Source organism: Cydia fagiglandana, chromosome 22 (genome assembly GCF_963556715.1).
Source record: "Cydia fagiglandana chromosome 22, ilCydFagi1.1, whole genome shotgun sequence".
Classification (NCBI taxonomy): Eukaryota; Metazoa; Arthropoda; class Insecta; order Lepidoptera; family Tortricidae; genus Cydia; species Cydia fagiglandana.
Genome location: NC_085953.1, coordinates 12,418,827 through 12,446,781, shown reverse-complemented (window position 1 = coordinate 12,446,781; position 27,955 = coordinate 12,418,827). Strand labels below are relative to the sequence as shown.

At 36.7% G+C, this 27,955-nt stretch overlaps 2 protein-coding genes and 2 long non-coding RNA genes across 4 annotated transcripts in view; 3 read left to right on the top strand and 1 right to left on the bottom strand.

The window, feature by feature from the left end:
• The window catches only part of LOC134675421 (sodium- and chloride-dependent GABA transporter 1), a 341,033-nt gene that overhangs the window by 161,367 nt on the left and 151,711 nt on the right, over positions 1-27,955 (top strand). The window lies entirely within an intron of this gene.
• Positions 1-27,955, bottom strand: part of LOC134675455 (NACHT and WD repeat domain-containing protein 2) — a 111,278-nt gene that overhangs the window by 33,373 nt on the left and 49,950 nt on the right. The window contains exons 10-17 of the mRNA XM_063533724.1: positions 27,668-27,822; positions 26,397-26,600; positions 25,405-25,544; positions 24,660-24,771; positions 24,283-24,381; positions 2,254-2,423; positions 1,772-1,837; positions 1,346-1,443 (exon numbers count right to left, since the gene is read on the bottom strand). Of these exons, the coding sequence (XP_063389794.1) occupies positions 1,346-1,443; positions 1,772-1,837; positions 2,254-2,423; positions 24,283-24,381; positions 24,660-24,771; positions 25,405-25,544; positions 26,397-26,600; positions 27,668-27,822 (1,044 nt within the window). The remainder of the gene's footprint in view (positions 1-1,345; positions 1,444-1,771; positions 1,838-2,253; positions 2,424-24,282; positions 24,382-24,659; positions 24,772-25,404; positions 25,545-26,396; positions 26,601-27,667; positions 27,823-27,955) is intronic.
• LOC134675540 (uncharacterized) lies at positions 7,353-8,505 on the top strand. The gene is made up of 4 exons (XR_010099763.1): positions 7,353-7,390; positions 7,855-7,896; positions 8,191-8,217; positions 8,428-8,505. It is a non-coding gene; the product is annotated as an uncharacterized LOC134675540 (long non-coding RNA).
• On the top strand, positions 11,625-13,663 carry LOC134675683 (uncharacterized). Its single transcript, XR_010099781.1, has 3 exons — positions 11,625-11,644; positions 12,613-12,660; positions 13,631-13,663. It is a non-coding gene; the product is annotated as an uncharacterized LOC134675683 (long non-coding RNA).

Sequence of the window (27,955 nt, the reverse complement as noted above, 5' to 3'; positions counted from 1 at the left end):
TCCACCGACGAAGGCGCCACTAGGGATATCTATTCATTTAAGCGATATAACAACTCACATACAAAGTGGAGACATCTATTCATTTCATAGCGGATGGTTTTGAAACTAACGTTGCGCATACATACTGTCGCCCTCTGGCAGGAGAATTTTAGAACTAACGTTGCGCATACATACTGTCGCCCTCAGGCAGGGCTGGTGGGGATTTTTAGAACTAACCTTGCGCATACATACTGTCGCCCTCCAGCGGGGCTGGTGGGGATTTTTGGAACTAACGTTGCGCATACATACTGTCGCCCCCACGCAGGGCTGGTGGTGATTTTTGGAACTAACGTTGCGCATACATACTGTCGCCCCCACGCAGGGCTGGTGGGGATTTTTGGAACTAATGTTGCGCATACATACTGTCGCCCCCAGGCAGGGCTGGTGGGGATTTTTGGAACTAACGTTGCGCATACATACTGTCGCCCCCAGGCAGGGCTGGCGGATATTTTTGGAACTAACGTTGCGCATACATACTGTCGCCCCCAGGCAGGGCTGGTGGGGATTTTTGGAACTAACGTTGCGCATACATACTGTCGCCCCCAGGCAGGAGAATTTTAGAACTAACGTTGCGCATACATACTGTCGCCCTCAGGCAGGGCTGGTGGGGATTTTTGGAACTAACGTTGCGCATACATACTGTCGCCCTCCAGCGGGGCTGGCGGAAATTTTAGGAACTAACGTTGCGCATACATACTGTCGCCCCCAGGCAGGGCTGGTGGGGATTTTAGGAACTAACGTTGCGCATACATACTGTCGCCCCCAGGCAGGGCTGGTGGGGATTTTTGGAACTCACGTTGTGCATACATACTGTCGCCCCCAGGCGGGGCTGGTGGGGATTTTTAGAACTAACGTTGCGCATACATACTGTCGCCCCCAGGCAGGGCCGGCGGATAATTTTGGAACTAACGTTACGCATACATACTGTCGCCCTCCGGCGGGGCTGGCGGATATTTTCGGAACTAACGTTGCGCATAGACAGTGGCGCCTCTAGCGGGGAGTAGGGTGAACTAACCAGTGGCGCCATCTAGCGGCGACCTTTGGAACTAACGTTGCGCATACACAGTGGCGCCATCTAGCGGGGAGTAGGGTGAACTAAATTGTCACTACCTTACGCATACATACTGTCGCCCTCTGGCGGAAAAGTTCTGGTCCAAAACCGGTACAAACACACTACTGTCTTCTAAGGTAATTTTCAAGATAAAACCAAATAAATAATACGGCAAAATCAAATGGAATTATACCAAACCCCCTAAAATTCATATGGATCTCGAGTAGAATAGACCAGAGGACATAAAATACATACCGAGGTAATAATCAGCAATCATAGAATGGAAGTACATGGCCATATTCATGTTCTTGAAGTAACGCTCGCGAGCTGTGTCGCGGAACTGCCGATGGTACCTGTTAAATAAAACAGTGTTTATAACTATATTGAACTCAAAAATACCCTTAAGTACATACGTACACTTGAAAATAGTTTGACCTTTAACGATTTTGATACCAGCTTATCTTATGGCTACTTTAAGTTTCCATCATCAGATCAGCTGGACATTATCTTTGATATCAATCAAACGTTGGGAAGCGTGTCTAAAAGTAAGCTTCCACCACTCTGTGGCGTCCACATACACAACAATGTACTTATGGCTCACACCAAAATTGCAAAAACTTCAAAATAACAATCAATATACATTTGATATAGCTGTCTGAAATAAAATTACTAGTTACCTACCAGTTCATAACAGAGACGCCGTCGGCCTCTCTCTCGGACAAGTAGTTCGGGAGATCATTGCGGATCCTGGAAACAAAAATCAAAGAAAAATACCTCTTCTAAAGTTCTAAGTCTCAAACACCAAATCGGGAGACGTGGAAATCAAAGGGACCAGCAGTGGGACACTCAGACAGGCTAGAAAAAAGTCTTGCTTTGCATTAAAGTAGTTTTCTTAGTACTCCTGAGCTTACCCAGGTAAGCTAAACCGGTGGGATCCTCCTAATCGGTGGCATATGGTACGATACGACATCCAGCACCCTATCATCCAAAGAGATCAGGTCTTCAAGTCGGTCTCCAAGAAACCACTGCAAGCTTGCTGTTTTCTTATTGAAATTCATCATTCCAAATGTGTCCGACCCAATTTTGTAATTCACTGTACACTAGGGCTTGGAATACTGGGACTACTGGGAGTAATACTTTTGAGGATGATCCCTCATGAGTACCTGGTCCACAGCAGTGGTGGGATCCTCCTAACAGGCGGCAGATGGTACTGGTACACGTCATCTAGCACTCTGTCATCCAAGGAGATCAGGTCTTCAAGCTCAGTCTCCGAAAGGCCGCTACGGGCCGCTGTGATGTATGCCAGAGCGTGGAATACCAGAAGACGGCCATGCTGTAGACAAAATAGATAGATGTTTGATTAGTCGATAGTTAATCTACCAAGAAGATGGTCCTAGGTTTGAATCGGGTTATCCGCAGATGGTCTAGAACACGCAAAATGACTAGTATGTTGTTTTGCCTAAATCGCAATTAGCCTACATCGCAAACGGTCTAGAACGCAAAATGCCCACTTTTTATATCACCACATTTTACATAGGTAGGTTAGGTTCGTTACGTATCTTCAAATGGCCGAAGGCCAAACAGCACAGAATGGAAGCCCCGCGAAAGCGGGGCTCCGTCGACATCGCTATAAAGTTAAGATAAAACGGAAAAAATAATTCGGGCATTTTGCGTTTTAGACCGTTTGGGATGTAGACTAATTGCGATTTAGGCAAAACAACATACTAGTCATTTTGCGTTCTAGACCATCTGCGGATAACCCTTTGAATCCCTGCTAAACTTCCAAAAAAGTTTACAAACATTTTACGTGACAGCTACATATGAAAATGAACTGTCATATGGACCATCATATTAACCTTTTAACCGCAATAGAATTTTTAACCGAGCGTGCTCGTGTCGGCGGTACGCAGTTACACGAAGTTTTGTCATATAGATATATCAGTCTACGGCGGTTAAAAGGTTAACAAAGCTTGATTGAAGGTAGTGTTTCGGTAGAGCTGAAATAAAATAAAACTACATATAAACATATCCTCAACAAAAACATCCTACAATAGTTATTTGTTTTACAAGGGGGCAAAGTTGTTGTTTAACCGCTCGTGCTAATTGATACCCGAGCAAGCAAATGATTCCAAAATTCCAAAAATGGAATCTTGAGCGTTGAGAGGGTTTCAAAGCACGAAGGTTAAACAAAATTTGCCCCCGAGTGAATCACAAAATTTTTCATTACACCAACCCGAAGCAAATATTACCTAAATGTAAAATATCAAAAAAATCAAACCAAATTAAATCCAAATGAATGTTATTAAATATTTATCATCCAAAATTATCATTTAAAAGTCAATTCTACCAGCAAACATAAGAAAACAACTCAAAATTTGCATTTGATTACTTTGCCTCATATGTGAATAAAATGCAACTTTGATATCAGCTTTTGAAGTGCAGACTATGAAGGGCTTACGCCTTTCCGAGCTGGTGTGGTGAAAATAAACTTTTTCTATTCTATTCTATTCTGTCCTTAGGGCAGATATTCAAAAGTTGTCTTAGAGATCCGTGGAAATTTACTGAACCCGATATTAAAACTGGCCACTCACTTCATAAGTTGAAAAACACAAATTAATTAAAAATAATACGATGATATACCCATATTATTATATAAATTAAACGCTAAACAGACAATAATTAAATACCTATAGTACAGTAGCGAATAGATTTTAAAAATCTCAACTTGATTTGTTACGTACGTGTTAGTATTGATATGAGATAATCTTATTTTAGAAAATCAAGTTACGATTTTTAAAATTAGAATATGCATCCAGTTAAAATTGAAATCAGTCATGCACTGCGTTATCTATAGTTATTAAATTTTGGTTGATTGGCAATTATTCAATTTTATTAATTCGTATGATCAAATTGATTTGATTGTCTATTTCACGGTAACATCGCGACTAACATCCGATTAATCGAAAACATAGAGTATTGATTGTTGCAGAGGTTTAAAGTCTCGGTAAAAATCATGTCATTTAACAACCTGACTAGATGGCTCTATTCGGTGTCAGCGTCATACGTTTAGAAGCAACTGAATTGGGTACTTTCCTCTACTTAAAATAAATTATTTCACACCGTGCACGAAATAAAGCACCAGATAATTATTAGAAAAACATAGATAGCAGTTATTTTTATATACTATTTCTATATAACAAATTGGATTGAAATATAAAAAGTAGGCGAGTTGACCGTGACGTCACTACACACGTTTTCATATAAATTCCATATTAAGGTGACAGTCCATTTCCAACGACAGCTGCATTACTGTTCATTTTACTATGGAAATTGACAATAACAGCGACGCGTTCAGTACTAGTAGTGCAGCTGCGGTCAGAAATGGAATGTTACCATTAGAAAAACGTTTTGACAGTTCTAAAACTTTGACTAGTAGAAAAGTAGCCAATTGTCAAAGTAAACGTTTCAACGGCCTCCTAGCCTAGTCGGTAGTGACCCTGCCTACGAAGCAGGAGATCCCAGGTTCGAATCCTGGTAAGGGCAAATAAAAGTCACATAATAAACTCGCGATAGACCCGATTTTTTTTCCTGAAAAAAAACTCAGACCCAATTGTAAATGTGTTCAAAACACGAAAGTTTTAAATGTTTAGCTGCTATCCCGATATTTTTTAGGGTTCCGTAGCCAAAGTGTAAAAACGGGACCCTATTACTAAGACTCTACTGTTCGTCTGTCTGTCTGTCACCAGGCTGTATCTCATGAACCGTGATAGCTACACAATTGGTGTTTGCTACTTGGCTAGGCCCCCTCTTAATTAATGTATGGCGTTAGTATAGCATCAAATACAGCACCAGTCAAAACTCGAGGCAAATTTTTTCTTCGACTTTGCACCTCTTCTACTATTAATTGCTCTTTGATCTACAACTATAATAATTTAGTGCCATAGAATTGACTAATCAATCTAATCATTCACACGATCATCGTTTTTACAACCATGCACTTGCTCCTACTGTGTTTGCTGCCTTTGGGAATTTTTGCGGACTTTTTAGTTGTTGGCCGCAATGCTAAAATAGTAAGAATATTTAATTTTTAATTTAGTCTTCTTTTAATTTCTTAATTCCACAGTACATTTAGAAATTTTAGACCATTAATTTTTATGGCACTAGGGGTTTAGAGTTAGACCAAAAAAGTCTGCAACTATTTTGATAGCATAATTAAGCAGTGCAAGTGTTATTTATACGTCATAATTTCATAAAAGCCATAAATTCCGTGTTCTTATAACCCGGCAACCTTCAAATCAAGAGTGAACCGGCACCTTCTGGGCGAGCTCGCTCCATCGTAGGCCCATTCATAATAAAAAAAACCGGCCAAGTGCGAGTCGGACTCGCGTTCCAAGGGTTCCGTACATTACACAATGTTTAACAATGTATTTTATTATGTGAAACGTGAGTGAAATGTCTTTAAAAAACAGTAGGGGTCGGATCAAAAACAAAGTAATTAAGTCCGACTCACGCTTGACTGTACATTTCTAATAGGTTTTCCTGTTATCTATAGATATAGGCCTATTTTATGTTTTTTTTTTTTCAAAATTTTAGTCCCAGTAGTATCGGAGATAAAGGGGGGAAATGGTAAATTTTTGCCTATTTTCTTGAATTACTTCTAAAATGTTTATTCGAAAATTATAAAAAAATATATTTGAGATCCTTACAATAAGCTCTTTTATTTGATATATAACACGATATAGTTTGAAAATCTTTATTTTTTAATTTTCTCATTTACCCCCCAAAAGCGACTCCCATGTTTAAAATTCATTTGTTTACGTTACATATCCTTTTTTGGGTCACAAACTTACATATGTGTACCAAATTTCAACTTAATTGGTCCAGTAGTTCCGGAGAAAATCGGCTGTGACAGACGGACAGACAGGCGCACGAGTGATCCTATAAGGGTTCGGTTTTTTCCTTTTGAGGTACGGAACCCTAAAAAATTGTCTTGGTCTAGCTCTAGCTCTTCAGCTCTTGAAAAGACTGGCCATCTTCACTGGCGACCGCTGCTGGCAGCTTCCTCGCACATAATAAGCATCGCAATACAGCGGGGAAACGCTGCCAGAATCTTCGAAACCAAGCTGAATGGGCAAATTTTGTTTCCCGAAGTGTGTATTAAATTCTTGAAATATGATTTAATATAACTGTGAAAGAAACCTATTAACCAAATGTTTCCTTCAAATTCAAATTTCAAATTCATATTCAAAATATACTTTATTCATGTAGGCCTAGCAACAAGCTCTTATAAATCGTAATTTAACCTTAATCTAATTATCAGAGCAATTTATTGATGTTAATATTATTGGGTTTTTGGATTTTTGGATTTTTGTACACATCAAATTTAATACTAAGAATTTCACAAAGAGATCGTCAAAAAAATTGTAGGTATATAAAATACTTGTCCTTTTGGACGATTCTTATCTTTCCAGGCACCCAGAAGCGGTAACCAACAACAACAAGTACCCAAAATTCGGAACACATTAAAAAAGGCATGTATGAAATAAAAAATAAAATCTCAATAATATTGATTGCACTTACCGTAATAATCAGAATTATATTTTTCACGTATCATAAAAAGTTTCTATTTTAATTTGTTATTTAAATAGAAACTTTAATTTTATAATAAATATATTTATATTTCAGTTTTATTCAAATAACATAAAAATGTTTTTTATATAGCTAGCTGTAAGTAAATTATATTGACTTTTATTTTTGGTTAAAAGCGATTTAGAAAATTATTATTTTTGGGTTTTTATAACGTTTTATACTCTCAGAATTGTTGAAATTTAGTTATTTACAATCACTATAATAAAAAGAAAAGAAAATATCCCTACGTCAAATTTATGCATAATTATGTAATTGTTCGGTGCGTCACGCATAAAAAACCCTGACTTTCTGGACAGGTTGAAGAAATATTTATAATTACGTATAAATAACATGATAGGAAAACTCATTTATTGTAAAATAAGTGTTATAAAATGAATACAAAACTAAAATTAACTACAACTAAAAACTAAAGCTAAAAATTAAAAACACCTATCAAAATTTTGCGCCCTTGGTAAGGTGCCCATCACGCAGGCAGCGTTTCCGCGCTGGATTGCTATGGCCTATAAATAACATATTTAATTAAGTCATAATATTTTGACGCTCGATTTAAGAAACTTTATGCATATTTTAATTATTGAAATATACTTCTAATTTTTATATTATTTTTTATAGCTGACCAAACCTGGAAAGGGAGATAAAGTGGCTGCGAAGGTAAATGCATTCAAATATTTTGCTCATATCCATATCAAATATTTTGGGAAAACGTTTATCATTGTTTTACTAAACAACCGAATAAAAAGCCAGTAATGTGATAAAGGATCAAATGACATACAATGTTTTTGTAACCATGTTTTTTGTTATTTATTTCCAAGTTAGTAAACATTAACATTAACTTCAACAAACAGCAAAAAATGATGTTGCACGATTTGTATCTTTGATTGCGTGATATTTATTTTAAAAATTAAAAAAAATAATTAAGGTAGCATATTTTTAGTGCGATATACCTATTTATATGTATAGGTAACTTTATACATACAGGAGCTCCAAAATTTCATACACATAATATTAATGGATTTATTGATACGTAAAGTGGCCATGCTATATTGCGGTTTGATGTACATAAGAAGCAATAATACCTACGATAAATATAATAAATTAATATTGTCCTGTTATAGATTGCCTTGGATATTATTGATCATGATCAAAAAACAACAGAGGTAGGTATAAATATATAAAATACATATCTACATTCCCAATTTAAATACAATACAAAAATACTCTTTATTTCGCACCGCAATATAAGGAAACAATATAAAAGAAACCAGAAATACAAACAGAGGTAAATAACAAGCGGTCTTACCGCTAATAAATTAATTAATTTGATAATTAATTATCGTTATTAAATTATATTCAATGAAAGTTATTAAAAAAATAACAAGAGATATATGTATACTGATAGGTACATGAAACATACCAATTAAATGTAAGTAATTATAATTATGTTATAACAGGACATTCAAAAATTGGAAGCTTTTGCGGTAAGTTATATTATAAGATATGAGAATAATACATTTAATATGAATAATAAATAATACCTACATGAGAATAATACAACTCTACGAGCTTTCATTCTCGTGATTTCTCCATTTTCTAAATTTTCCGAAACACGTCCAGTACTACGTACGTACCTATTTAATAACCTTAAAGTTAAAATCATTTAATTAATGTGTGTTGTGATTGAATTTTAGAAAGACAGCGAAGCTGACATTGCAAAATTATCTGAAACAATAAAGGTAAGTAAATTCAAGCTAATAAAACGGTTTAACGCGTGTATTTGCAGTCACTCGCGCGACTGGTTTCGGAGAGCCTAGGTCTCCATTTTTTAGCACTAACAGTGCATGAGTAGCGTTTACGAAGGCCGCGCGTCGCGTACTGTTACACGTCGCGCCGCGCGCCGGGGGCGCAATGAGATAGCCGGTTTAAGCGGAGGTCTGAGATTGCGCGTCATTGTAGACGGGTACGGAAGCGGGTTTTGAATACTTATGTTGCTATATGTATTTATATGTATTTCTTTTTTTTCTTACATCTATTACAATGGAAATCAATGTTCTTAATCTTAAATTTGTTTAACACAGCTGGCAGTAAGTAACTTACTGTTAAAATATTTTAATCAAGTAATTGCAGTAAAATTTGGTATTTTGGATTATTCATTGTATTGAAATAATATTTCACATTGGTAAATAATATTTTTGACAGGCAACAGGTGACATAGAAGGAGCGAATCAAGTAAGTTAATTTTATGTAACTCCCGTAAAACTATAAAGGGTAATTTTTATCCCGGTTTATGTATTCCCGGTTTACCTACAGTTGATTCCATGACTCTTCACTTTCCGAAATCTATTTGATATGGCATTTATTTGGTACTTAGAAAATATAACTAAACGGAGACGCCATGTCTGTAATTTTCGGTAACTGCAAATGTATACGTAACGTAGACATAGCCATGTCAGAAAAACGGCAGTCTATACAATGTGTTTGACCATTGTGCCTATTTTCGACAGAGGGGAACGCCTGTCAATGGCTACTTCGTTTGGTTAGATCCTCTAAGATTTGGTATAACTTGTATTAAGTATGAAGTTTTAATTACAGTTGGCGAGTGAAATAGTCGAGCATCAGCCACCCGAGGTAACTATAATGCTTTTCAAGTAGAATCTTGCTGTAAAAATGACACAAGGAAAACCTTTGCTTTGTCTCTGAGACTGTTGAACTGATATAACTAATTTATTAAACTTAATATATTTTTTATTGAAATATCAAAATATAATAGGAGTTTTTTAATAGTTTAACTACTCATACCTTCATTAACTTATATTTTGTAGTTGGCCGTGAGTATTTTCAACTATCATTACTTACTTACTTGGTTGGCGCGATGACCCAAAATGAGTCTTGGCCTCCAACACAAGAGCACGCCACTTTGATCGGTCCAGAGCGGTATCCCACCAGCTTTCGCCGACGCCGAGCTCACGGAGATCTGCCTCCACTCTATCTGCCCAACGGTATTTAGGATGACCAGCGGGCGCAGCACGGTTCCATTTTTATCGATTATCACTATGCGCGTCCCTTTCGCACTTACATACTTGTTAGAACGTGACAGGCATGGTGACAAGGGATAAAAACGCCACCGTGCTACGCCGCCAGGACGGCGTCCAGTTGGTCGACCCAAGTAGGCTTTTAGCTGCCAACTCTAAAACCATCCTTTCGAAAAATTTCTTTTCTTTTCGACTATCATTGACTTACAAAATTAAAATGCAATCTTTATGGATGGAATGGTAATACTTAGGCATACATAATAAAGCTAAAACTTCCTACCACAAAACGCCATGATAATAAACAGTTCCGATATTTGTAATAAATAAATTTAATAACCAACAATACAAATTAAGTTTGGCGATTCAAAGGGGCAACGCGGCTAGCATTCTAGGGTCGATTCCGGAAGCGGGCAGCTTAGGAGAGATATTTTATATTTAGTTTTAGTTGTTAGTTTTAGGTTTTGTGTCAAGTATTGTTTTAACATTAAAACACTAGAGGCTTGTTATGAAAAGAAATAAATATCTTCACAATACAAATAATTTAAATAAAAACGTGGCTTATTGTATTTATAATATTTTATCGGGTTTCAGGAAGAACTTAAACCGAAACTCTCCGCGTTATTAGGTGGTTTAAAGGTAATTAACAAATAATTTATTTTTTGTTTGACATAATTTACCTATTTATTATAAGATTATAGTCAAAAAAAATAGTTACACAAAAAATACATTTCAACACATCTAAATCTAACCTTATAAAAGATTATAAGATTTAATTAATCATGGAATTTTACAGGACAAAGAAATAACTAAAGAGGAACTACAGGTATAAAAATGTGTATAAGTACTTTTCTTTATTGTCAAATAACTACTCATTATAATATTATATTATGTTGACTTATGAAAAAAAAAACGTTTGCACAATGTAGCGGGGCTTCCTGTCACAGGTATTATACATACTCGCGCCGTCCCACCTTCCAGGCACCAGCAGAGATGCTGGTCATGCCGCGTCCATGGCAGAAGACCTCAAACGCCGCAAATATGCCACCCTTGGCAGTAGTTATATTTTTGAGGCGTTTGGGGTCGAAACGCTGGGGCCGTGGGGGCCAAGCGCGCGCCGTATATACAGGGCCTTAGCGGAGCGCCTTATAGATGCCGCAGGAGACCAGAGGGCTGGCCAGTATTTTGCTCAACGCATAAGTATTGCCATACAACGTGGCAATGCGGCCAGCCTTCTGGGCACACTGCCCGTCGGCAGTGACTTGGGGGACGTTTTTTATTTATAGGCTTTTTATTTTAAGTTTATTTAGTTTAGAGATAGTTTGTATTATTATTTGTAAGCTAATTTAATGTTTTATATTTACTTAATAATGAATAAATCTTTAAAACTTATACATACTTACTAGGAAGTCCCAACTATGAATGTGTTATGCTGTATACTATTTAACGAAATAAATGCTTTTTGATTTTTTTTTTATAATTGTTATAAAATACGTCAATAAATTATTGGTTTTTATTTTCAGATGGTATGTAATATTTTACAATATTTACCATAGCTACGTATTAAGTACATTAAATTTTAATGATTCAAATAGTAGATACAAAAAAGGTGTGCAGGCAGTATTTAACCTTAATTTATAGAAGTTAGACCAATAAAAGTCTGCAGCGATTTTGATAGCCCACGCAGTGCAAGTGTTATTTAAACGTCATAATTTCATATGAATTTGACGATTAAAATAACACTTGCACTGCGTGTGCTATCAAAATAGTTGCAGACTTTTTTTTTTGGTCTAACTCTATTAAGTATTTGTTTTGGTAATGTATTAGAAAATTTTAATAAAATATTGAATAATTTTAGATTAACGTATTTATGGCTGCCGTAAGTAATTGTCATTAATATGGATTTAAAGTTTTTTTACGATAGTGATACAAATACATTTTTTTTTCTTTTCTTAAATACCGTAATAAGTTTTTTTTTACTTAACTTTTTTATGTAGGTAGGTATAACTACTATAAAAAAAATCACTGTCATGAAAATTCAGACTAAGACTGTCTAAATTTGTGTTTTTATTAATAAATTATAGTATTAGTTAAATACTAATAGAACTTGTTTTGATTTGTTTTTAATAGGTAGTTGGATAGTTATATATAGTCATCTAACAAAAAAATATAATACATGAATATATGTAGTAGCTTTGATATTAATTATATTCTGTTAAAATAATAGCCGCGACATCAGTATTCGGTATATATCTCTAAAATTCCCACGATACAGGCTGAGTCTAGAGTGGGAATCAATGTTATACTGCTTTTATTGAAATTTCTACACGGTGTAACATGAGTAAACCGAATAATTTAAACAGCGTATTCCTGATCATATTTAGAGACAAAAATGTCCTATAAACTTTTTTGAATTTCGCCTAGTTTCAGAGATATTATTAATTAAAAAAAAAAACAAGTTTTTATTGTTACTTAGTGTTAAAGGCCTTTTTAATGGTGATGTTGCTGCTATGGGACGTAGTCTAAATATCCTTATTGATAGAATGTCAAAAAATTACAAGTAACACTTTGCAAAAAGTAGGTTCTACGAAAAAAAATTTAAAAATCAATTTTAAGTGACAAGTTTACCAATAACATTTATTTTTTATGTACATATACATTAAAAAAAGTGAAAAAACAAAACAAAAAAAAATTTTTTTTTGGCGAAATTGACCTAAACTCATATTACATTTTTTACTTCTTTTCACCTCAGAAATGCGTGGTTAAAATTATTCGGTTTCCTCATGTTACACCGTGTATATTTCTTGAAATAAATATATTTTGAATTTAGAATTTTTGTTTGTTTAGATTGGGAGTACGAAGTTAGAGTCAATCATCGAAGATGTTGTGCCCACGGTAAGCACTTATCAATCCATATCAATCAAATCAATATTATTTATTCTCTTTATTTATCTTTCTTCTAGGCTAGGTCATTTATAATATGAATATAAAAGTAAAATATAAAAACACTTACAAAACAATAAAAAATACATATAAACACATTATAAAAAACCTAACCTAGGGTGCCGCCGGCAGCGGGGCAAGGCCCAAGCTGCCGGTGGTCAGGGCCGCAGAGTGAGGAACCGACGTACTATACGCGCCGTGTCCAAAATTACCGCCTTCTGCATCTGACCCTTGATCCAGCCACCCAGCGAGAGTCTCTCTAGGTGTTGGTCGAGACTCTAATATTATTTATTATTATTATATAATAGTATAAAAATAGCAAATACACCCTGGCACATCCACATTATCAGTAGATTTTTTTTTAAATCCCGATTTTTTTTAAGAGGAGTCTCTTCGGTCCTATTTTTTTAAATTTGCCGCCTTTTTTACTGACTGACTGGCTTTGCCAGAGTATAGTATCCATTTAAAATTAAGAGTTTTCTTGAGGTCTACTACAGTATAGGGTTTTGTAAAAAGGAGTGTACAGTACGCGTTTTTAAAGTGTCGGCAACACGCCTGGAGTTGCAGGCGTCCATAGGCTACGGTGACCGGCTACCATCAGGCGATCCGTTTGCCTCCCATGAGGCGAACCTCCCAAACGAGCTTTCATTTGTTCCCAATGTATAAGATCAGCACAAAATATAGTCGCACCAATAAAAGTTTGCAGTGGATTTGATAGCCCACGCAGTGTAAGTGTTATTTATACGTCATAATGTCAGAGAAGTTTGACGTTTAAAATGACACTTGCACTGCGTGGGCTATCAAAATCGCTGCAGACCTTTTACGGTCTAACTCTAATTGTTTCGCTATATTTACGGGTTATTTAATTAAACTCAAAGGTACAATAATAATGAACCTACTAACGATCTCTAATATATTTCAGCATGGTACAGAAAAAGAACAGAAAGCACAAGAAGTAGGTTGCGAAATTTTTTTTTTTTAGCCTGGTTGAGTGTCCCACTGCTGGGCAAAGGCCTCCCCTCCTTTCCTCCACTCAACCCTATCATTTGTACGTTCAGTAAAATTACTAAACAAATATTTTATCATAATACACGGTGTAACATGAGTAAACCGAATAATTTTAACAGCGTATTCCTGATCATATTTAGAGACAAAAATGTCATATAAACTTTTTTGATATTCGTCTAGTTTCAGAGATATTATTAATGAAAAAAAAACAAGTTTTTATTGTTACATAGTGTAAAAGGCCTTTTTGATGGTGATGTTGCTGCTATGGGACGTAGTCTAAATATCCTTCTTGATAGATGGGTCATTCCATAAGAAACGCTACCAAAGGGTTGAAAAATGAAAACTGGTTTAAGAAGTCAAAACTAACCTATTTCCATAGAAAACATACCGAACCTTCATGTCACAAAAAAAAACCGAAAAAAAATGTTTTTTTATGGTAGCTCCTGTACAAAAAAATATTTTTAATTTTTTTTTTGCATTTAATCCTGTGATGTGGGGTGTCGTTGGATAGATCTTTCAAAATGAATAGGTGTCACCATCAACAAGTTTTTGATTAAGTGAATATTTTCGGAAATATTCGCATCGAAAGAAAAATAATTATGATATCTTCGAGAAACAGTTATTATTGTTAAGATAATGTATTTTAAAATAATTCAGCATTTATTACTTATATTTTTAATCGAATTTATTAAAAAGACAATAATTTCAATAAAATGAGCCATAATTTCGTATAAATCTGTCTTAATTTCGTACTCGTAACACCCGAAACGAACCATGAGTAACACCCGAAACAGGTAATTTATTTTATTAAAATTAAATAAGAAGTGATACTAAGTGTTACTTCAGTGTTTCAGTAGGCTATACTAACTATTATTACTTGACATAAATAAAACTGGAGCTTACTTGATAAAATTCGCTTAATTATGCATTTTGGTACTGATGGTCAGAAGGTATAGGCCAATTCGCGTAACGCCCGAAACAGCTACTTTTTAGTGATTCTCTCGTTATTTCTCTTATACTTTAATAATGTGCGTACAGGAAAGGAAAATATTATCAAAGTAGTAGATGAATCAATAGTTATAACCTCCTAGTTCCTGTTACAATATCGAATAAAACCTTATTTTATGAGTTCAAGTGTAACACCCGAAACGGTGGAATGACCCAGATGTCAAAAAGTGACGAGTAACACTTTGCAAAAAGTAGGTTCTACGAAAAAAAAATGTAAAAATCAATTTTAAGCGACAAGTTTGCCAATAACATTTATTTTTCATGTACAAATACACTCAAAAAATTTAAAAAACAAAACAAAAAAAAAATCTTTTTTTGGCGAAATTGACCTAAACTCATACTACATTTTTTACTTCTTTTGACCTCAGAAATGCGTGGTTAAAATTATTCGGTTTACTCATGTTACACCGTGTATACCTATACCTACATAACAATGTATTATAATGGGGCCCACTTATTAACAGTCCGCCGGACGGTATCGACCTGTCAGTTGTTTGAAACTGTCAAAATTTTGTTCTAACTGACAGGCCGATACCGTCCGGCGGACTGTTAATCAGTGAGCCCCTTAATGCAACTGTCAATATAAATAAAATATGCAAGTTGTTTCTTTTAAATGCGTTATAATTTTAATTATTTAAACGAAAAAAATAAATTTCTATTGCAGCTGGTTCGTAAAGAAACTAATTCACCTTTATTAATTTATATTATTTATTATTTAAATTGTATTAACAGTAGTCTGAACGAGGATAAATAATTTCAATTAAAAACATTTAAACCATTTCAGATAAAGGATGCACTGGTAGAAGTAAGATTAACTTTGATTCACTATTCAAATAATAAAAAAACCTAACAGTTCTTTTTTGACTGAAATTTATGAATTATATCGTCGGTACGGAGGTCGCGGGTTCAGACCCTGGCTCCTACTAATGAGTATTTCGGAACTTATGTACGAAATATCATTTGATATTTACCGGTCGCTTTTCGGTAAAGGAAAACATCGTGAGGAAACCGATCCCAAATAAGGCGAAAACTAATCCCAATAAGGCCTAGTTTACCCTTTGGTTTGGAAGACCAGATGGCAGTCGCTTTCGTAAAAACTAGTGCCTTCGCCAATTCTTGGGACTAGTTGCCAGGCGGACCCCAGGCTCTCATGAGCCGTGGCAAACGGCATGCCGGTATTCAGGATTTATTCTTATGAAAATGTTACGTTTATAGCAGCACTGCTTCACTTTGTCACAGCCAAGTTAGTCGGCGCGATTCGGGAAATGATTTCGAGACCAACTAGATACGATATAGTAAAGATATTGTTATGTTCACTATTTCATATCTAGCGAATCCCTAATTCATTTCCCAAATCGCGGCGCCAGCCGCCATAAGGTACCTATTGTAGTGGAACGTCACATATCTTTACTATTTCATATCTAGTGAATCTCTAATTCATTTCCCGAATCGCGACGCCAGCCGCCATAAGGTACCTATTGTAGTAGAACGTCACATATCTTTACTATTTCATATCTAGTAAGTCTCTAATTCATTTCCCAAATCGAGCCGAGTTTAAATCAGCTTAGATGTAATTTATTTTAAATTGCATTATTTTATTTCCCTTATCCAGCAAGAAACGAAGAACCTTAAGATGAAACTGAAGCTTGATCAACCTTATCAACCTGCTTTGGTAAGAATAATGCATTATGTCCGAGAATGGCTGATTTGTGCCATCTATCGCCTTCAAGAGGCTTAATCACGCAACCTTTGACAAATAGAGCAAACTAGGGTGTTACGTACACCTGGGTGGCGTTCGACGCAGTTCCACCAAGGCGTTATAGAGTGCGCTGTCAAAACAATTGAAGTCCAGAATAATTGAAGGTAATGCTGTCAATCAATCTTCAGAAAGGGAACGATGAGAACGAACGGGAGAAGATGACGTCTGTGGTGGTTCCTGGGTCTAATCCACTGGTTTGCTTAAGATTAGAAACGTAATGTGTGCTATGCTGTGATTTGTAATGATTCTTGTCCAGTAAAGACTGAGTTTAATATCATATTTCATTGAAGGCCCTCGTCATCCATGATTGAAGGTTCTAATGTGCTGCCGATACATATATTTATTTGTAAGAAGAATAATATAATTATTTAATTTATTTACACTAACATTCCAATTCGACACGTACACATGATATCAGAATCCCTACTTATAGTTCGTTTTTTTTAGCATTAGAAGTAAGGTAAACAATCTTGATGTGTCTTTTAATTGAAAAACACATTTTAAAAATAAGTTACGGCAAATATGTAACAATTATGAATCTAATACGATCATTTATATTTTTCTGCTTTCATAAGTAATAGCTTTTGATTTTTAAAAAGCGTTTTTCTATTAAAAGACATGTCAAGATCGCTTACCTTCTTGCAAGTTATTTCTAATGCTAAAAGAAACGAACTACTTATAGTGTAGATACATTTCATTCGATAGCGTGAAGAGCGTTCGCGTTTGCGTTTATTTTTGTATGGGATTTTGAACAGCGCGCTAGCGGGTTGTTTTGGAAACTAAAATCCCATACAAAATAACACTTCCAAACAATTTCATTCACTATTTTCTTCCAATTATTTCAGGATGTATTATTTCCCGAAAAGGTTGGTACCTTGTAATAATACTGGATGTATGTGAGTGTGTATGGTTATTTTGACAGAATATAGTAAATGTGGTATCTTCGGTGTATCTACAGTGATAATCAAAAAAATCTTTGATTTTTTTGCAGCTCAAGAAACATCAACGTCTGTCTGCAAAATCTTCGGTATGAAATAAAATTTCATCTTGTCTATAATTATATTCGCTCTCAAGGCCTGAGCACACACGTCACGCAAGCGGTGTGCCGTCTCTCATAAGGATCTGCATACTACAACGCAGCACGCGCACATCATGCACACACAGCGGTGTGCACAGGCCTTTAGCCTAGTCGGTAGTGACAGTGCTGGAAGTTGGTTCCGGGTTCAGTACGAGCGAGATGCATAGAAAGTAAGTTATGCACACGCTAGTGAATGTCAGTGTCAAACTCGTGGTAAGGCTAAAGATGTTTCTTGATTTCCCTTCGAAACCTGAGTGCGAAATTCTACCCTAATTTACTGATTATCTTTATTTTCAGCATAACACTCGGTTATCTTCTAAAAATTCTGGGGTATAACACATATTTTGTTTAATTTAATTATGATAAATTTGACCTCACAATTGATGGCCAAATTATATTGATCACGACGGATATGTCGGCGAGCGATCGTAAAGTCAGGCAAATCATGAAATTTTATTTTATTTTTATTTAGTGCAGTGAAGCTACCAAGAATTATTATCCCAGTGTTCTCCGGCAAGTATGCAGAGTGGCCTACCTTTCATGATTTGTTTGAATCTGTGATCCATAACAACCAAACTTTAGCACCTGTGCAAAAGCTCCATTATTTGAAAGGTTATCTGTCAGGTGAGGCAGAGCAATTAATACGACACACACCCATAACTGATGCAAATTATGAACAATGCTGGACATTATTAAAGAAAAGGTATAGCAACACTCGCTACATCTCATCATGCATACTCAATCGATTAATAAGCCAGAAGACCAATTTAATTACTAGGCATATCGTGAAACGTGGAAATCATTGTCTTAATTCCTGAGTCGACGAAGCCCCTCTACGCGGGGCTCCTATTTCTGGATAGTTTGCCCTTCGGGCATCTGAAACCCCCTTCAGGAATCTATTCTACGTATCTTTTGGTTTAATGTGACTATGGCCAAAATATTACACAGGAACTTAACGACCGGCCTGATTTTACGATAGGTCGCCGACAGATACAGTGGTACGGGTATATAAAACATACCTACGGATACGGGTATTAAAATACGTCAACGGAAGACAGGAAACGACGAAACCACGTATGCTGTAAAGTGTTCAAAATGTTAATTCAATTCAATTTAAATTGTTTAATACGATGTAAATAAACATACATTTCAAAAACATACAAAATAATAACACACACACACCTAAAACTCACGTCGGGATGTATTTTAAATTAATTATACGTGGTGTAATCCATTTATAGTTTTATTTCATTAATAACTCTCGTGATAACCATAGACAATATTAGCTGCCTGCGTGATGGGCACCTTGCCGAGAGGCATAGGCTTAGAAGGTAGGTATTAGGGATTTTTATTTTTAGGGTTCCGTACCCAAAGGGTAAAACGGGACCCTATTACTAAGACATCGCTGTCCGTCCGTCCGTCCGCCCGCCCGTCCGTCCGTCCGTCCGTCCGTCCGTCCGTCCGTCTGTCACCAGACTGTATCTCACGAACCGTGATAGCTAGACAGTTGAAATTTTCACAGATGATGTATTTCTGTTGCCGCTATAACAACAAATACTAAAAACAGAATAAAATAAAGATTTAAATGGGGCTCCCATACAACAAACGTGATTTTTGGCCAAAGTTAAGCAACGTCGGGAGTGGTCAGTACTTGGATGGGTGACCGTTTTTTTTTCCTTTTTTTTTGTTTTTTTTTTGCATTATGGTACGGAACCCTTCGTGCGCGAGTCCGACTCGCACTTGCCCGGTTTTTTAGTTAGGTTTCGTTTTAGTTCTTTAGCAATAGCCAATAATTTTACTATGTTCATTTATCATTATACAACCATGTTTTTTACAGGATAACAAGGAAAAAGTGCTTTGCCTCTTTACACCCGAGAAGCAGTATTGCGTGAAACAGATAAAGGCAAGTTTCATTAGAAACATTACCAATCTCATAAACATAAATATTTCTATTTCATAAATCCTAACATGTCACTTACATTTATTAAACAATACTTAATCTAACCTCCATCACTTAATATAAAACTAATACACAACAAAACCATACATCACATAAACAAACTGTACAGATGTCACGCATAATTATTGTTTTCCATCGTATTTCGTCGGAAACGTTCGTATATGTCATACTTCAGTCAACCTCAGTACTTTTTAGATTGAATTTAAGCTGTTGTGAGGCATACTAACATTGAATAATTTTACGGTTTAGACTCACTTGTTTTTAGTCACTCGCGCGACATGTTTCGGAGAGCCTAGGTCTCCTTTCTCAAGCACTAACAGTGCGAGCAGCGTTCACGACGGCCGTGTATCGCGTACTGCGGTTTGCCGCGTCGCACGCTGCGCGCGCGCCGAGAGAACTGGTTGGGGCAGGACGGGCGATACACGGCCGTCGTGAACGCTGCTCGCACTGTTAGTGCTTGAGAAAGGAGACCTAGGCTCTCCGAAACATGTCGCGCGAGTTGCTAAAAACTTTAAATTAAATTAAATAATTATTTATTTCAGAAATTAAATTTCCATAATATATTATTAGCTTATTATTACTCTTAACCTATGTTAGTGAGTATCTATGTATGTTATGTACTATTATTAAGCTTGTAGGCTACTCCAGTACTGCCAGAAAGTGCCATCTATCCTGTCTGCTACTGTGGCTAGGAGACTGTACTGTGGTTTTTGCACCAGCACTGACTGAAATAGCAAGACACGTTCGTACGTTTCCGTGAAAAATACGATGGAAAATAATTACGCACTACGCTGTTTTTTACATCGCCTATTCGGAAAAGAGCTTTTTCTTCTCTGCTAGAAGGAATCATATCAAAGTTACACTTTTCTGTTCTAGGACACAATTTTTTTGTACTTAGATTAGATTTATTTATTTCACAACATATGATTACAGTACAAATAGCAATGTACAAGTTGCAGAACATTCTCAAAAATTCAGTAACATTCTCGGGAATTTCCGGAAACTTACACGAGAATTTAAATTTTTCCAATGAGAACATTCTCTATGAGAATTATCAAAAAATATACTATTATAGTATTATTTTAATAAACTTGTAAATAAGACAGTCAGTTATGTAAAATAATTGATAACGGCGGTGTCCAGCGACTTCCTGAATAATTTTTATGGTTCGTAAAATTTTAGTTCTGAGAACATTCCGTATGGAAAATTCCTCATAGGTGATGTTAAAAGCAGTATTGTATGTGTCACATGGTAGCATAGCTTCAGGAGGAAATTATTTAATGTTATAGGAGCTGTACGATTCAGCCGTAAGTTTTTGAAAATACCTAGTTAGACCACCAAAACCTTTAAACCGTAGAGAGATGGTGGACACAAAAAAATGAACTGATTTCTTTGAGATACCTATATCAGGAAATAACTGAATATATGTAGGTAACAAAGAAATAAATTTAATTAAATTAAATTTTATTTTACAAATCGACTTGTTGTAAGGTATAACAAATATGTTCGGAAGTCTCGCTTTTTATTAAAATCATATCGAAATATTTTGTTACTTTTATGCAAACATTTTTAGCTTAATACATATTATAAATATTAGGTTTAAAATTTCACGATGTTTTTACTCATTATTCGTATTATTCGTTGTGAATAATAATAAATATTAGGTTTCGTATGAGTTTCAATTCGATACGTTAATATGTTTATTTTTTTTTAATTTCTAGCTCGACAGTGGATACAATGCGGACTAAAGTCTTAATTATCTGTTGTAAGAAATAAACAGAATTATCAATATGTCGTGTTTTCTTACATATCTATGTACTACATCATAGTTTGGCGATAGGCCGTATTTCAGTAGTATTTTTCTCTTTAGGCATATTCCATACGAGTAGACCTACAGATATGGTTGTACCTTTCTCGAGAATTTCTCCGTTTACTATGGGAAACATTCTCGAGCGTGAACATTTCCCATAATAAGGTGTAGTGATTATAGTGATGATGATAGCTATAGGTATACTTACTTACTTACTGCTGTGGCGCAACGATCCGAAGTGGATCTTGGCTTCCGACACTAAAGACCGCCATGCTACTCTATCCAAAGCCGTTTCTGTCCAGTCGATGGCGCCGAGTTCGCTAAGGTGTTGGAGAATGGGAAGCCGCTAGACTCCGATGGCTCGGGCACGTAGGGCCGCCCCACATCTAACGTCTTTCGAGCGTCGGCGTCTGGTCAGCGCTATGGAAAATGACGTCGCTGCGCAGTTGCGTCGACGTTGCGTCGAGCAGCGGCCATAGAGTTGTAGACGCCGACGCTCGAAAGACGCTAGATGTGGGGTGGCCCGTAGTCCGGATGGGGGAAGATCCGGGCCGAAGGCCGTCTGGACGCCCTAGGTACAGTCAGCAGCAGATATACCTGAGCGGGCAAGGTGTCCAAGAAAACATATACACTTCAATCGTCACAAAAATAAGGACATCTAAGTTGTCATTTTCACGTAGGCTTTCAGTACGTCACATATACCTTAACTTCTGAGTTTTTCTTTAACACATACACCCTTATTTAATCACAATGACAATAACGGTTAAAAAGTCAGTGGTAACTAGGCACTCAAATCCAAGCTGCTGTCATTAGTACCTACACGCACTGCCAATCACGTACGTCAGCAGCCAGGGTGCCACCAGTTGCTAAGCAGTTGTTATTTCAATGGTAACTAAGCATCAACATTTTATCTGTTTAACTTTAAAATAAATACTGTAGCACTACGAATTGACACCTCCTTTCTTACAGAAGTATTTTATCGTTAAGTGTCAAACATAGACAATAAATATAAGTAGGTTCTACGAGAACGATCGGTTTTTTTATTTTAACTGTCATATGCGGCTGTTCTTCCAAACCGTAGAGCATATTATATACCTATGTTAATATATTTATTTAGCCCGCTTATTGTACTAAAACATACTATACAGGGCCACCATTTAGATCGGCCAGTATGGGAAAATCTGATACTATAAGATATACACCGATCTCTTCTTAGGAATCATGTCATCGATTTTAGTAACACGAAACACTGCATTCATACATTAAAAAAAAATGTGTACTCATCAGCTCGGCAATCGAACCCCGAACGTTTTGAAAAATAAAACTAAGACTATTTCTATTTAGATATCGATTGTGTAGGTCTTAAGCAATAAATGTTACTATGAAACATGATGTCTGAAATTAATAAAATGCATTGTTTTCATGTCCTTTAATTTAATTTAGTAAGTTTTCGAAGAGACCAGCATCTGACTCTGCTGTCAGTCTGTCCGTCCATCCATCCGACCGTCCGTCCGACTGTCACCAGGCTGTATCTCACGAACCGTGAAAGCTAGACAGTTGAAATTTTCACAGATGATGTATTTCTGTTGCCGCTATAATAACAAATACTAAAAACAGAATAAAATTAAGATTTAAGTGGGGCTCCCAAACGTGATTTTTGACCGAAGTTAAGCAACGTCGGGCGGGGTCAGTACTTGGATGGGTGACCGTTTTTTTTGCCTTTTTTTGCATTATACGGAACCCTTCGTGCGCGAGTCCGACTCGCACTTGCAATACATTTTACATACTTACATTTTTTTAAATGTATGAATGCAATTTTTCTTGTTACTAAAATCGATGACACGGTTCCTAAGAAGAGATCTTTGTATGTCTTATAGTTTTAGATTTTCCCATACTGACCTATCTAAATGAGCCAACCTGTGTAGTACTAAAATACGATGCCCCGAATGGATCAAAGAACGAAGGAGAACATAATTGAATTGAAACGTAACACGTTCACTGTCCCAATCTGAGATGTAAACTATATGGCTTTGTAATAGAGGCTAGCCGTGGCCCCACGTGAGGAGCACGGGTAAAGGTGGTAAACATATCCAACCTAGCAGTAAATATCAAATGGCATTCCGCACAGGAGTAATCTAAGTAACGCTTACTGCGGGTTCAAACCTACAAAGTCCTGATAGAAAGTCATACATATTACGCTACATCTGACATATCTTCAAAAATTATATAAACTAATGCGAAATTAACATAAAACCAGAAGACACAAATTAATAATAGAAATGAAACCCAAAAAAAATAAAAAGCTGTAATCTCTAGGTGCGTACGACTGAGATTTGAACCCGCGGTCTCTGCTTTGAAAAGCAAACGCCTATTACTGAGACCACAACGTGCCTTGACAATTGTCTCTAAATTCGGCTTCAGTTAGCTTTTGCTATATGTCATTCGTCTTGACTATTCTGTTGAAAGAAATAGTTTGCAGTAAGTTGCCCGAGAGGCTCCTGTCAAATGGTTGAAGGGCAAAACGTGAGATAGATGTATGTGATGACAAGACTGTACTGCTTTCGATGATTGTCAAAACGCTTTACCTGAAATTAGCATGGCTATCTTTCATTCAATATCCGACCATACTTGTATGCTTTAAAGTTTATTTTTCCATATTGTTCAGATATATTTGACACGTTGACCGCTTAGATACCATTAGTTTTTTGACAGCTAAGGTATCAATGACTTGTTGTAAGTGTAGAAATTAATGAATAGCGACTGTTAACATATTTGTGACACGTTGAGCGCTCACAAGTAAATACTACCATGACAGTCAACAACTTATTGACAGTTTAAACGTTTACCTCTCTTTGAGCACCTGGAGTGTATAGCGACTTCTGCTGCTGACTGTACCGCTGGAGAGAAGTGCAGAAAGACCTATAGGTATAAGCAAACTTAAACAAGTTTACCTGTTTTTCGATCCTCTCGAACAACATCATGATGGAATCCATGACTGTGGAAGCGAGATGAGTGTCCTGAGGTTTCGTGTAGCTTCTCCATCTGCAGACCTGTCAAAAAAGAACATTCTTATACCCCAATTATATATCTATAGCAGAAGTAGTAAAGCGGGTGAGGTGTTCAAAATTTGTTGTTTATACATGAGACACGAACACATCCGTGGCAGCCGAGGAATCCGTGACGTAGCTGCAGGAAAGTCGCCTCCGATGGTCAACTCTATGGCTGCTGCTCGACGAAAGTTGGCGAAACTGCGCAGCGACGCTATTTTCGCTATTGTCCTGACGCTGAGACTCCTGCTGAGAGTCCTGGCTATATAGATCATAGTTACCTCCGCAAACACCAGTTTGACGAAGATCGGCAGGGAACAGCTGCCTATAGCGTTGGAGACCAAACGCCACTGGTAGTTGGACAAGTCCCGAGCTGCCGATGCCATCCATAACCTGGAAAAAATATGAAATATTGTGTTGTAAGTACATATATTGTATTGTATGATATATTGTGACATTCGAATGATGACAATGTATGTGCAGTTTTTTGGTGGTGTTAGTTAGTGTTACGCGAGTGTCAATGTCGAAATTTGACATTAACAATTCACAGTTAGGGTGACAAGCAAACCAAACCGAACCACCCTTAGTTTAGAGTTGAGTTTTGGTTGTACCAAATGATACCACCACTGATTGATGGAATCAACACTCAGTATGCAATAAAATCAACTGTTGATTTGACGTGGATGCGAAATCTGACAGTTGTTCATGTCGAATTTGGCCCAAGGGTACATAAAAAGTAATTATCTACTGACATGTTCGAAATGTCAGGCTAAATGACTAAAAGTGCACGCAATAAAGTCCTGTTTCTGTATCAGTTATGAACAAAAGTGTGTTTTATAAATTTTAATATTACTGACAAATAAAATACTGACAGTGCAAAATAAAAACAAAACCGGTACACGCATCAGCTCAGCGCCAAGAGCTGCTAGTGTATCAAATAAAATAATAAAAAATTGTTTGCCAGACTATATATACATAGGTATATAGGGTATCTACTCTAGATAGACAAGTTACGAGTATACTTACTTCAGGACCTGCATGGCCAGATCCTCGCCCAGCGCCGTGACTTCTAGAAAGTTCTCCTCAGAATCAATCATACGACGAAGCACGTCATACTCCTTCGAGACCTCGGGATTCGTTTCCTCGCAGGCGCAGGTCACTATGATCTGCAAGTTTTTCGTACAATAAGCTCATTGAAGATTGGGCTGATGTGTATTTGGTGTAAGTACTGTCTTACTCCTGTGTTGGCATTTCATTGTCATAATTAATGATTAAAATATGTAATATAAATTTCTGTATATTTTGATAAACAGTGTTAATACTGTTTATCAAAATATATTCATTTAATAAGTAGCGGAAGTGAGTATTTGACATTTCGCACTGGCTCCCGATTGGTCGCGCCATTTTTAATCATAACGCTTCCGGTGACGCAAGATGGCGGCAACTGGCACTACGGTTGGGAGGCAGAACGAGTGTGGCTACGAACGAGTGCAGATCGAGTTGTCATATTGTTGTGATTTGATGTAAATTATTTGGTTGTGTCGGAGAGTACGTGAATATACACCTTGCTGGATTATCGGATTGTTTTATTGAACTGCCGTTCACACCTGTAAGTATGTGTAAATGAATAGGTATTTTGACACATAGTCTGTCTCATAGATATCCAATGTCATCCAATCATAGATATCCAATATCATACGACTTTTCTCGTAAGTATTATGTAAATAGGGATATAGATAGCTTAAAATTTTTATACGTCCTCTCATATTTTCTAATTTGACCTGTGGAGGGAACGGAAAAGACTTTACTTTTAAGGGTGACTCACGTTAGACCGGGCCGGGCCGGAGCTTCCGGCGCTTACTTTTATATGACATGACAGGCGATCACGTGATGCTTTCCATAGAAAACGATGCACCGGAAGCTTCTGAACCGGCCCGGTTTAACGTGAGTCTTCCTTCATGACTGATTTATAGAGTCTGGAGAAACAAGAAACAAAATATTAGATCTTGGATCTTTACCTTACAATGTGGCGGCAATCTCGTTGGCAACCAAGACACCTTATTATTCTCCGTCCCGATCCCTGTTAGCTGGTCCACAGAATCCAGGAACAGAAGCAGAGGCTGCTGAGCGGTAGCCATGGTGAGGAGCTGCTTGAAGTGCGCTGTGAGGGGCACCAGGTCATCAGGGATGCTCTCGAAGGGGAGTGCGAAGTTGTAGGAAATCTGGTGAGGGGATTTGAAAGGTTAATAGACGTTTAGGAGTTCCACTAATGATCTAATGGCGACGTTTCAGTAGACAACACGTTTGGTCGTGCGAAGTGGAGAGAAAGAACCAGAAAGCAGACCCCACAATCAAATGGGAAGAGTGAGAGAGAGAGAGAGACGTTGCGTGTAACGTGACCTTGCATGAGATGAAAGCAGGCACAAGCTATGCTGCAATAACGTCAGTAATCAGTAATCAGTGTATTTTTTGATTTCATAGGTTATACAGGTTGGTACAGTCGACGTCAAAGATATGTTTACACTTTTGCATCTTATTGCAACACAATAAGGTGCAAAAGTGTAAAGATATCTTTGACGTCGGCTGTACATTATATTGGTTCAGCTATAAAACCCTACAATATAACTTAAATCTAACTTAATAACTATGGCTTAAGGCTATCTCTAATACATTTTTTTAAATAACCATACGATCGAATAAGGGGTCATCCATTAATTACGTCACACGAATTTCTAGGTTTTTTGACCCCTCCCCCCTCCTTGTCACACTTTGTCACATTTGGCAAACCCCTCCCCCTAGTGTGACGTCACATTTTTTCTACGAAATCGCCAAATCGAATTAAGTAAGTACCTAAGTGTTATTAATATTTTATCAAAATATTTTTGACGATATAAATATTAGTAATTTTATAACCCATAACTGCTTAGGAAAGAAAATTAAACGAATAAAAACGATTATCGTTTTAAAAACTTGTTATTTAAATGTGCAGGGAATAAAATAATTTAAATAAATTTTCGGTTACTGATGAAGTTAAAGTGACGTCACAAAGTTTGTGTCACCCCCCTCCCCCATGTCACAATATGTCACATTTTCTTGACCCCCTCCCTCCCCCTAAACGTGTGATGTAATTAATGGATGACCCCTAACATGGTTTCATGCAACAGAGAAATTGGTTCAATCGTATAAAAATCTTTTGGGTGATCGAGCGACTCGCGACACGAAGCGATCTGAAAAAAGTCATCAAACTTTTTTTTCTTCCTTTTTTAGGTCATATCTCATTGTTTCTTACTTGCTGACAAATGGATATGAGCGTTGGAGTAAGCGCGCTGGAGTCAGGAGTAGTTCCAAGAAACCTGATGATGTTGGTGGGCCGCACTTCAGCGAACCAGGTCTCGAGACACATCGCTGCACTCTTTGAGAGTAGACTGGTTTTACCACAGCCACCTGTAAGAAAAGATTTTTATACACTTGTAGGTACTCGATGCTTGAGATTTTGGAAATAATAGGTACTCATGGATACCCATCATCAGAACTGGGTTTTGACAAAAACGGGACCAATCTATATGTATAGTTGATA